The 12,346-nt window shown below is 36.7% G+C and overlaps 1 protein-coding gene and 1 long non-coding RNA gene across 6 annotated transcripts in view; one reads left to right on the top strand and one right to left on the bottom strand.

Moving 5' to 3' along the window:
- ARAP2 (ArfGAP with RhoGAP domain, ankyrin repeat and PH domain 2) overlaps positions 1-12,346 on the bottom strand; it is a 211,663-nt gene that overhangs the window by 5,320 nt on the left and 193,997 nt on the right. For all 5 annotated transcript variants that reach the window (XM_045056485.1, XM_045056484.1, XM_003985471.6 and 2 more), the window contains 4 exons: positions 11,798-11,880; positions 10,689-10,724; positions 8,689-8,752; positions 3,232-3,366 (listed from right to left, as the gene is read on the bottom strand). In XM_045056485.1, coding sequence (XP_044912420.1) covers positions 3,232-3,366; positions 8,689-8,752; positions 10,689-10,724; positions 11,798-11,880 — 318 coding nt within the window. The remainder of the gene's footprint in view (positions 1-3,231; positions 3,367-8,688; positions 8,753-10,688; positions 10,725-11,797; positions 11,881-12,346) is intronic.
- LOC123385090 overlaps positions 1-12,346 on the top strand; it is a 191,906-nt gene that overhangs the window by 52,225 nt on the left and 127,335 nt on the right. The window lies entirely within an intron of this gene.

Below are 12,346 nucleotides of genomic sequence, written 5' to 3'. Positions count from 1 at the left end.
ACATAGTGATCTGACAAGTCTGTTATGCTGTGCTCACCCCAAGTGTAGCTACCATCTGTCATCCTACAACACTATTACACTATCACTAACTATATTATTCCCTGTGCTGTGCTTTTACTCCCATGATCTATTAATTCCATAACTGGAAGCCTGTATCTCCCTCTCCCCTTTATCCATTTTGCTCATTCCCAACCCTCCTCCTTTCTGGAAACCATCAGTTTGTTCTCTGTATTTATGGATAGGTTTCCGTGTTTTGTTTTTTAGACTCCACACAGAAGTAAAATCACATGGCATTTGTCTTTCTCTGACTTGTTTCATTTAGCACCATATCTTCTATGTCCATCCATGTTGTTGCAAATGGAAGATTTCATTTTTTTATGGCTGAATAATATTCCACTGTATACATACATAACACTTCATCTATTTATCTATGGACACTTGGGCTGCTTCCATAATTTGGCTATTATAAACAATGCTTCAATAAACACGGGGGCATTTATCTTTTTGAATTAATGTTTTCATTTTCTTTGGATAAATACACATTAGAATTACTAGATAGTATGTCTAATTTTCTGAGGAACTTCCATACTGTTTTCCGTGGTGGCTGCACCAATTTACATTCCCACCAACAGGGGAGTGTGCACCAGGGTTCTTTTGTCTCCACAGTCTCACCAACACTTGTTATTTGGGTACTAGCCATTCTGACTGGTGTAAGGGGTTATTTTATTGTGGCTCTGATTGGCCTTTCTCTGATAATTAGTGATGCTGAGCATCTTTTCATGTGTCTGTTAGCAATCTGCAAGTCTTCCCTGGAAAAATATCTATATAGAAGTGTTTAATGGGTAAGATTCTAGATCACCATTTCCTGCTTGAACTGCTCATCATTCTTCATTGCTCATTATTTGTTTTACAAATATTCTTAAAAAAATTTTTTTGAAACAATTATCCCATATTGTCTTCCAAGTTCCTTATTCTTTTGATTCAAATGTTAACTATGTAGTAGGCATTATTCTAATAAATTCTCAACTATGATATCATTGAATCCTCACAATAGCCATATGAGGTAGAGCCTTTTATTATCCCTACATGCTTGCAGATAAAGAGGCTGAGTACAATGAACTCCGGAGGTAGCCAAATCACAGGTAGGATCTAGTATGTGTATTTTTTTTTTTAATGTTTATTTCTGAGAGACAGAGAATCCAAAGCAGGCTCCAGGCTCTGGGCTGTGAACACAGAGCCATGAGATCATGACCAGAGCCGAAGTAGGATGCTCAACTGACTGAGTCACCCAGGGGCCCCTCTGGTATGTGCATTCTTAAGTACCATGTTTGCCACTCGTGTGTGATCTCCTTTGGCCCATTTCTTTCTCTGGCTTATTCAGCTAGCTCACTACTAATTCACTCAATTAATTTTGGAAGTGGATTTTTCCAGGATGACTGCCTGCCTGAGTGAGGTATTCTCCTCCAACTTTCAATAGAACCTCATGAAACCAAGACATGAAATGGGGCATTACCAAATGGCCAAAGCACCAAATTTGCCAATCTGCCAACACCTTGTTTGAAAAACAGTTCTTGAATACATCCATTGATGTGACTATGAATATACCCTATTTAGCAGTATTTTAAGCCATTTTCCATTTTTAAAACAAAGGACCAAAAGTGATTATTTTATAAATGTATTTTCTTAAATATTTACATGAATCTAATTCTGTAACAAACATTTTAATGGTTCATATGCAATTTTCAATTTCTATTAATAGTGTTTTAATGCTTTTTAAACTTCCAATGTTTCCCCAACACTAGAGCATTTAAAATCTTTCTCTGCCAAATTTGTTGAATCACCCCGTGTGCAAAATTTATAAAAAGGTTAATTTAGCTTAATTGTTCATAAATTTTCTAGCAGTTAATATTTCATGGAATTATTTTAAGAGCTTATCACAAGGTCTTTATAGTTTGGAGTTTATCAGTTTTCTGATCTTAAGCATGATAAAAAAGAAAAAAAAATTGTCTCTGAAATTCTGGATTTGAGAATAGTTAACAAAACAAATTATTATACTATATATTTAGTCATCATCCTAATCCTATACTGGATACTGGTTAATGTCTTTTGATTTGCTTTGCTCTGTAACTCATCCCAAGGCAATGTCAGAAGAAGCTGGGGTAACAGGTTTGTCTTGTTTGTTTAAACTGTTTCCTAATGTGAGTTCCTGGGAAATGGGACTCTTAGAAGTTTGAAATTCTAGATTATTTTAGGAACCCATAATTGTGCAGAATGCTTAAAAAAATTTTTTTTAATGTAAGTGCAGAAGGAAATAAACCGTTATTTCAAAGCTTTTATCTTTTAGTGAAGAGGAATACTACATTGGGATAAATGTTCAAGGAAATATATACATAGAAAAAAATTTTAAATCTGATCACTAAGTTAAAATAGCTTTAGTCTTTTAAAATTTAAGAGAGAGATTCAAACCACTCAGTCCCAAACCTAGGCTTGAAGAATATATATATATATATATATATATTTTTTTTTTTTTTTTGCTTGGAGGGGCTCAACTAAAGCACTGAAACATGCATTATTCCCAAAGCATCTAATGAGGTTTAAGTGCAAACAGCTCATGTCCTCTCCTGAAGACACTAAACTTCAAGTGAAGATTGATGCTACTTATGTTCTCCCCGCCCCTGCCCCTCAAGGTGAGAAGGAGAACAAAGCCGCTGTCCTGAAAGATGCCACATCATTTTTACTGATGCTCAGGGGTCATCTTGCAGTTCCTTAAATTAACTGCGACACCGCATCAGTTCCCAAACCACTGGCATTTGACTGTGTTACTAGAAAGTATAGTTACTATGGATCCAGACATAATTGGCCCTGGGCTCATCCTAAACGTGTTAGAAGTGAACTGGTATGACTAATTTGAGACTGTAATTTTACCATGTGGACCTCTGAATACATATTTAAAGTTGCCTATGTTACAGATAGTAAGTGGTACTATGCATATTTAATTGCCCTGCCAATGACACTATTAAAACTCTTTAAGAAAACTTAAGATATGAAACTTAAAGAGGAGCATAGGGTTATTCATACATAATGTTTTCTTGCAGGATATGGTTTGTATACCATGCTTTCCAAAGATTACTGTTGAGTTTTTGAAGCCAAAGAAATAATGTACTTAATCATTTTACGACATAAGAAAACCAAAGCTATAATTAATATAAAACAAATAAAATCTGAACCTACCTCAATATTTTTCCTGGCTTGGGTTGCACTTCTCTCATGCTGGATTGGAATTAGAGGCAAACCTCCGATTTTGGGATTTTTGGTTATAGAACGTTTTCGTTCCTTTCCAGCTGGTGGCAATATGTCATTTTCATGCTGTGGAAACACAATTTCTCGCTGTTGGTGTGTTATTTTATTATGTAGTAGGTCATGTTACAGTTACTTGGCTCCTTTTCCATATTCTCAAATCAAATGATCTGCTTTCCATGAGAATGCCATTTGTAACTATGATGTTGACTCTGGTAGCAGCATCGCTTGAGGATGTAAAACTCTTAAGTGAACAGAACTTTGAGGTCTCCATTCAAAGTTTCAAATACATGGCTTATGTACTACTTATCAAATCAAAAGGAGGAAAATATTTGATGAAATTGGCAAATCTCTTTGTGGGAGAAAAATAACACACTTGTCTATTTTTCTAGGCCCTGTAATCAAAGTAACTATGCACATATTTTCTCCCTCTACTAAAGACAATTTTAGTGTAAAAACAATTTGACCTTATAGACCTCAAATCAACCTAAGGCTGATTTGAAACAGCCATCAGAAACATCAGCCTCATTTTATGACCTTTTGAAAAATGTTACTTTTTCATCTGATTGAATTCCAAAGAAATTACCTTGCACACAAACATTTATACTGAAAATCATTGTACAACCGAGTATGGCACATTTGTTCTCAAATTATTGACTACATATTCTGGCCAACTGAGCAATTATAGATATGACTGGAGAAAAATTAATTTTGCATTGGGGAGAAATATCCACAGGTAAAAATATAAGCTCTTGAGTGATAAATCCATCAGATATGCATATAAAAGAAAAATATTTAAAGAATTTTTCTACTCCTCAGGGTAGATTAACTTTCCAGAAGTTGGCAAAAGGAAATTGATTTTCAGACAACAATCTATGAAAGAACTACAGAATACCAATTATAAAATGATAAGCTTTATGGATGTTCTGTTGAAATGAAAGCCTTTTGGTAAACTGTCTAGCTAAAACCTATTCTTTTTTTCTCTCTCTATTAAGATTCAGCACATTCCTGCCTTTTATTTCAATTAGTATTTTAATGTATTTTATAGCAAAGGATTCAACAAGTATTTGCTGTGTACCCATATATAATGGCAAGATTACATTGAGGGATATACACCAGACTTTGTGATTATCAGTGTATATAATCTCACAACATATATACTACATATAAATAAAATCTCATTTAATCTTCAATGATCCTACAGTGCAGATCTTTATTATGAGACTGAGTGTATATGCATCAGATCTACCCTTGAGTTTTAGTGAAGTGTTTATTTTGGCTCAGCAAATCTATAATGGTAGATTATAAAATATTTCAGAAAGAAAGTTACAAGCTTCATAATGCTATTTTTATGTCAAAGCCCTAAACTTGGTAAAAATAATTTTGATATTATATAATTGGGATGTTCCCAACATGTAAAGCTAAAAGAAAACTGGCTGGAAAGGAATTCACTAACCCTATGGATTATGCTTACACTTTATATAGTACATGTGTTAAATGATAGAGAAATCAAAGAGCAAACACAGTCTTGCTTTTTCTGACGTGATATACACAGTGTTCTGTGTACTGGCTAACTAGTTCTTATCAGATGGATCCAAGAGGTATTTTCCCCAACAGTACAAAACACTGTATCTGAGTAATATGTTATGACATTCATAGTTTTCTATAAATGCTCTTAAAGGTCCTACACTTCATGGATCACACGGCTGAGGATCATACTTTCATTATTATAACCAGTGATCACACCCCAAAATCTTCAGTTCTGTCTCCCGCTATTTTTTCCCCATCCTTCCAGCCTTGAGGTATAACTGACAAAACTGTGAGATACTGAAAATGTACAATGTGACAATTTGATATATGTATACATTGTGAAAGAATTCCCCCCAATTAAGTTAATTAATACATCTATCACCTCACTTTTTTTTGGTGAAAACATTCAAGTTCTATTCTTAGCAAATTTCAATTATACAATACAGTATTAACTGTATCAACAGTGACCATTTTTTATATTTGATCTTCAAACCTTATTCATCTTATAGCTGAAAGTGTGTAAACCTTCACCTATTCTCCCTACCCACCCAGCAACCACTTTGTTGTGGCTATGAGTTAAACTTTCATTTTTAAATTCCACACGTAAGTGATACTTGCAGTCTCTGTCTGGCTTATTTCACTCAGCATAATGTCCTCCAAATTCATCCATGTTGTCAAAAATGACAAGACTTCTTTCTTGTTTGAGGGTGAATAATATCTGAATGTGTGTGGGGGAGCATATACATACACACACGGATCTTTTCTTTATCCATTCGTCCTTAGACACGTAGGTCATTTACATACCTTGGCAACTGTGAGTAATGCTGAAATGAACATGAGGTGAGCCTGCCTCTCTCTCTTCCTGACCCTGACCTCTTACAACTTAATCCAGCTTCATTCACCCCTTTAGACTCCTTAAGACATCCAAATCCATTCTCTTACTTCTCTACTGTCTCTACCATCATTCTACTTTCCACATTACCCTCCACTTCCTTCAGAGTCCGTCTTAGATTTCACAGTCTATAAGGATACTCACCTCCTTATAAATATCTCCACATCCTGTGCTGCTTCCTTTCATCATCCCTGCCTGGCAAGGCCCCCAAACTGGTTAAACCCAATTCTACTTGCTTTATGAGAGAGCCTACCAACCAATGAAGAAAGAGAGAAAGATGCTCCCTCTTATAGATTCATCTCACTTCAGATTTAACCTTAAATTTCAAGTAAGCACTCAGCATTAAGTTGAAGTTCTACTTTGGGCAATTGGCTTCCTCACTCTCTGAAGATTATTTCTCACCTTTCCTCTATATTGACCATACAGTATGGCACACTGAGTACTTATGACTAGAGAAAAGTTCTTAGTAATCAGAAGAAATAGTTGGAAGAGAAGGGAGCCTCACTTATGTGGCTGTAAGATGCAGGGAAGGTGGTAGATTTCCTAGTAGAAAAATGAAATTCTTTAATGATTACTAGTAATTTTTAAAATCAGTGAACTGATCATCAGTGAGTTAGGGAGGGGATATTGGAAGTGTAGTGGTAGAGGAAATTCATAAACTGGGACTATATGATCTGCTTATTACCTTCCTCATCTTTCATATCTTTCTTCACACAGCCCTTCATGATGTTCATGGAACAAAGATTATGACCACATCTCAGGACCTTGCACCGGCTGGCCCCTATACTAGAACACTCTCCCCACTCCTGCATACCTGCATTACCTGCACCCTAATTTCAGACAGGTGTCAGCATACCTGTCACCTGTTTAGAAAGGCATTTTCCTGAGAACATTTCCTAGTTAGTGCCCTTCCTTAACCCAGTCACATCCTCTCCTTTCTGTTGCTTATTTTATTATTGTATCACACTAATATCTATTTGAAATTTTGTCAAATTATGTTCTCTCCCTGTCTTATTTTAGAAATACTACCTAAGCATGTATTTTGTAAATGGGATTGGGTTCTATGGTGCAAGTATACATCTAGGTCTAATAAGAATGACAGAGCCTTTCTTGTCATCAAGTGTACATTTTAGTCAGAGAGGCAGACATGAAAAATCTAATTACACAGTACTTTCTAATTAATGCTACAACTGAGGTAAAGAATGCTAAGGGTTCCTCTAGCCTGAGATCTGACTGGTCTGAAGATCAGGGAGAGTTTCTCTGAGAATGACACATCAGGTGAAATCTAAAGGACTTTTGAAGCAGGAGTGAAAATGGGGATTGGTATTATAAAAGTATTCTGCACACCAGTAAGAACTCATTGTAAGAAGCACTTAATTGTTGGTGTGTGTGTTAACATATATGTGTACACACACACGCACACACACACGTATAAAACAACATTTGATCGTTTTCTGCCTCCCTGTGGAGGTGAGCCATTAAATCCTTAAATCCAAGAAGGCCTTTTTGTTTACCTTAATCCTAAACAGTGGAAAGAACAGAGGAAAAGTAATTGGGCTGAATCCCTAAGGCCAGGAAAAGGAAGGATAGCTGAGGCAGGGGGGAATAAGCTGTCCGTGAGAGCAACCTCTGCTTTCTGGCTATTTACACCTTGATTTTCAACCACAGAGTCTAGTGACTTCAATCATAAAAACAAATCAGAGTAGTTGTACCACAGACACTGTAATACTTTTGACTCTATGGTTCCAATTTTACTAAAACACTTCAAATCTAGTTTACATTTTTTTTAAGGATTTAATATCTGAATTTCTAAAAAGGCACAAAAAAGAGGAAAAATCTCTAAAAAGTTAAGTCTTTTCCTGCCTATGTGTTTTCAGGTAGTAACCTCAGCGTCAGACTGAGAAGAGCAGTGTTTATTAACCACTGGAAAGGTTAATAAATTAAATGAACACAGAAAATGGTTTTCAAAACAAGTAAGGGCCAGATTTGGGGGTGAATTAACTTCCCACTTACAAGAGAAACAGGGAAGTGCGTCCTCAGTAATAAAGAGTGGCAACTTAATCGTTACCAGTGAATTTCAATGCTCTTATGGGAAGCACTGCTGGGAATTCAGCCAGACAAGGTAGCGGGGAGAAAACCAATCCTATTAATGAGACTATTAACCCTTCTCACAAAGACGGAGTCCTCCTCTAGAGAGGAGACTAAATGGGGAACTGAGTATAGGTATTAGCTTCTGGCACCCCTGGGTTTGAACTACTAAACTGTATGGTGCTAAGCAAATATCTATAAGCAACGTCATGCATGGTTTGTTACAAAGAATACAAGAGTTAGCTTTTCTGAAGTATCCAGCACAGAGTAAGTATTAAAGAAATGTGGGCTCCTGTCCTTGTTTCTGGAAAGGCTAGAGTGGGGGGAGTAGGTGGGCCATGGGGAGAACAAGAAGAAAGAGGCACGCTTTTCTAAATGAAGATGAATGTGGGACTCTGGTAAACAGGTCTCTCTTTCTTACACCACCATCTTGAAGCAATACACCTCTCCAAAGGTAAGGAGTTGCTGGAGCGCCAAAAAAGAAGCCTCTAGAAAGAGAGTAACTCTCTTTCAAAGGGTAATGGATCAATTTGGATTCTCATATGTTTGAAAACTCATATGAAGGCCGCCCGGGTGGTTCGCTTGGTTATGCATCTGACTGCGGCTCAGGTCACGATCTCATGGCTTCTTAAGTTCAAACACCACATCAGGCTCTGTGCTGACAGCTCAGAGCCTGGAGCCTGCTTCAGATTCTGTGTCTCCCTCTCTGTCTCTGCCCCTCCCCTTCAAAATAAGCATTAAAAAAATTTTTAAAAAAACATATGAATGAGAAAATAAAAGTATACACATAAGACTCTTATTAAAAATGCTTTGGAAATCCCACTAACATTTCCTACAAGCAGTCGTTCTACTTGGCTGGAGAGCTGAGACAGATTTCGTACCTGGGCGATAAAGACACTGGCCATCCACTCCGTCTGAGTTTGTAAGTTATCACAACAAATGTGCCTGTAAAACAAGGTTTATAAAATACATAATTCATAAAGCCAGAAGACTGTTCTCCAGTGTGTTTGTTTGGTTATTAAATGATCAGAAGCCTCTGTGGGTTTCTCCTGATTCATGACTTAATACAATCAAAATGGGAGTATTTCAGTATAAGTTGCTTCAGGCTTCTGTTAAATGTGCAATATCAAAATAATAGTATAAATATGCTAGTTTAAACAAAATACAGCTACAGGCTTTGGTAACTGCTGAAGAATGATCGGCAATATTTCTGGAAAGGCAGAAAGGTCACTGTCATTTACTTTTTTCATGTACATGATGTTAAACACATCTTTTCCCCCAGAAACTCTGAGTGTAAGACGAAAAATATGTGCACATTTTCTTAAAAGCATACTTTGTAAAAAGGCTTAGACTGTCTCCATCATTAGGATTATAAACATTTAATACCCGCAAGACTCGTGAAAAATGAACCAAATGAAAAACTACTACTGCATGTCCAATAACACTGACTCAGTAACCTTTTATTGAAAACCTGTATAAAACAGAGATCTTGCCCTCAAGGTTCACACATTCTATTAGAGGAGCTAGGCACGTAAACAAATAAATTACAGCAGAGTGAGAAAAAGAGAAAGTATTGTTGACACAAATACAGAAAGAGCACACCTGGGGATGAGATAAAGTTTTCTTAGAAAATTTTCTTTTTATAAGTGTTGTTAAAATGACCTGGATATTTCAATGTAATTACATACTCTTTATATTCCTGTATGAAAAACAATTTGGGAAAAAAAGTCAACATGAAATTTGTAAAAATTTCATGCTTCCTTCATTAGATTCTCATAAAGACATTGTCCCTTTCCATTACCATGTCCAAAAAAAACAGTCCTCTCTATAATTCTGCACCCATGTGTGCAAAATACTATCGATGCCAAGAAGAAATAAGTAATGATTAGAGGGGAGAGTTATCAGACTTTTGGGGCATCTGAGCTGTAATCTGAAAGAATGACGGTTGTGTCTACCACATTAGCAGGAAGGGGATGGGAGTGGGAGGTATGGGAGCAGCATATAGTGTGAAGAAGGCTCAGTAAGGGGGTTATCTACACTGAACATGTAGAGATGAAGGACAAAGGGATGCATGGTGAATCACAGATTACTGCTTTATCAGTAAGTAAAAAAGGGAAAGCCTTGGGAGATGAAGCTCATGGAACGCTGTGCCAACAATCCTGCATGTTACCCTTTAGCTATAGGATTCATTGAAGAGCTTTAATGCAGGAAAGAAACACAACACATTTAGAAAGCCTCTTTGGTGGTTGGGTAGAGAATATTCTAGAAAACAAAAATAAAATTAGAGGTATGAAGAACACTTAGGATGACTAGAATAAAACCATGCAGATGAATGAAGGTGTGGCCTGATAAGGGAGATAATTAAGAGGCAGATCCAGTTTGGCTTAGTGATTGATCAGACACAGCTAGGGCTGAAGAAAGAGACATCCAGTACAGTCTCTAGGGAGACTGGCTAGATCCTATGAGATCAATGGAAAAATGTACATATATGGAAAGAAATGGTTTGAGGCCAAGATTTTTTTTTTTATACTCAGTTTTGGCTAGTTCTTTTCCTTCATATGAAACTGAATTCCGCCAGCTTATCCCATAAAAGCTGGGATTCCACACTCATAAAAGAACTAGGAAGAAATCAGATATATTTTCTCTTAAGAGGCACTGGCAGGTAGGACACAGAGGATTGAAATGGGCCTAAAGCTTGAAGCAAATCTATTTTCTTCTTCTCAGACTAAAAATACTTAAAAACAAAACAAACGAAACAAAAAAAAAACAACCTAATTTCACTTAGGTGAAACATTTCCTATCTGTAGATCTACCTGCCAATAGCATTGTTTAGTAAAATTATCAATATCTCAAATCCAAAAACTGCCAGCAGTTAACTTACCAGTGATGTTTTTCGGAATATGCTGTCAATCCCCAACTAAATCACATGGGAAAAAACACATAAACATACATATTAAAAAAGATCAACTGTACAAAACTAAAAGAAGGATTAGATGTTAAGGAGGTGATATTTAATGGTGGCAATGTGTAATATAGAACAGATACCCACGAGGGATGATTCAGTAGGTATGACTGACGTAGAGGTGAATGATCAATGAAGGGTTCAGCTACAAATTTAAATACGCTGAAGGGAGACAGAGGGAAGGAGTCTTATATGATGTTATGGGAAGGTAGGGAAATCTCTCAGAAGACACTCTTGGCTGAGGAAGGACAGATGTCTAGGAAAATGGCCAAAATAAGAGGATCTATACATTGTCTTATTGATATTGCGAGAAATTAAGAAAATGTCAACTGCAATACAGGTGTATGTTCTGGGTTTAGAATTAAGCATGTAGGCAAAAGTGAGAAAATTTTCAGAAACAGAATCCCAAACTAAGCACATAACAGTTCATTAAAATGTTTCATAAGAAAAGTATTCTTGCAAATGTAATTAGCAATTCAAATTAAACTGTGATAGGAAGTACTGGAATAAACCAAATGCTGGCATGATTCAAATGTTGAAGAGGGGGACACTGTGTAAGTGGGGTCCACTCGCTCTCGGCTACCTATGTGCTGTGGGTTTACTACCAAATTTGGCAAAATGAAAAGGGCAAACTACATAGCTAGGCATCAAGAGGCTGTTTTCCTGAGTGTAGAATTTCCTAGAACATTCCTTATGTCCCCAGGTTGGGAGACTGATCAAGAAACAGAATGTGGAGAAAAACTGATGTGTTTTTCAGTAGACAGGACCTTCTGGGGATTTCCTGCTTTATGTAGCAGAGATGCAATCACCAAGGGGTTTGACTGCAGTGGAAACAGGCTTTTTTATCTGCCCACATAATTTCCCTTGATCTGCAACAGGCCCCCTGCCATGTCTGTGACAGCTCAAAGATTTTGTCTAAAGCTTAATTTATAAAAAGCTTGATTAACGCCTCTGATCTCCAAATCCTTAAATAGACAAATAGTCCTATAGCTTTTACTCTTCAAAAACCTTTCCCTTTCAAATTTTACCTTGTTGGAGGCTTCATTTTCTTTTTCACTCCAAGATAAAACTTCATTGAACTGAGGGAAAACATTTTCTCATATTTACTACTCTGTAAGGAAAACAAAGTAAGTTGTAATTAAATGGATTTTCAAAATACCTTTATATTTTCCTGGAGTATTAATGACTGGATTTAGAACTGTTTAGTTTCTCCAATGTTTTATGGATGTAATACCAAGTTTTTACTGAATGAAGATTGTTCTGATTACAATGTTATAGATTTAAATAGAAAACTTTGGGGGCGCCTGGGTGGCGCAGTCGGTTAAGCGTCCGACTTCGGCCAGGTCACGATCTCGCGGTCTGTGAGTTCGAGCCCCACGTCGGGCTCTGGGCTGATGGCTCAGAGCCTGGAGCCTGTTTCCGATTCTGTGTCTCCCTCTCTCTCTGCCCTTCCCCCGTTCATGCTCTGTCTCTCTCTGTCCCAAAAATAAATAAACGTTGAAAACTTTGGACATACATGTACATTTACAGAAGTGTATATATGCATACACAAAAACAATTTTTGATTCAAAATATCT

Source organism: Felis catus, chromosome B1, assembly GCF_018350175.1.
Source record: "Felis catus isolate Fca126 chromosome B1, F.catus_Fca126_mat1.0, whole genome shotgun sequence".
Lineage (NCBI taxonomy): Eukaryota > Metazoa > Chordata > Mammalia > Carnivora > Felidae > Felis > Felis catus.
This window is presented reverse-complemented; position numbering and strand designations above follow the sequence as displayed.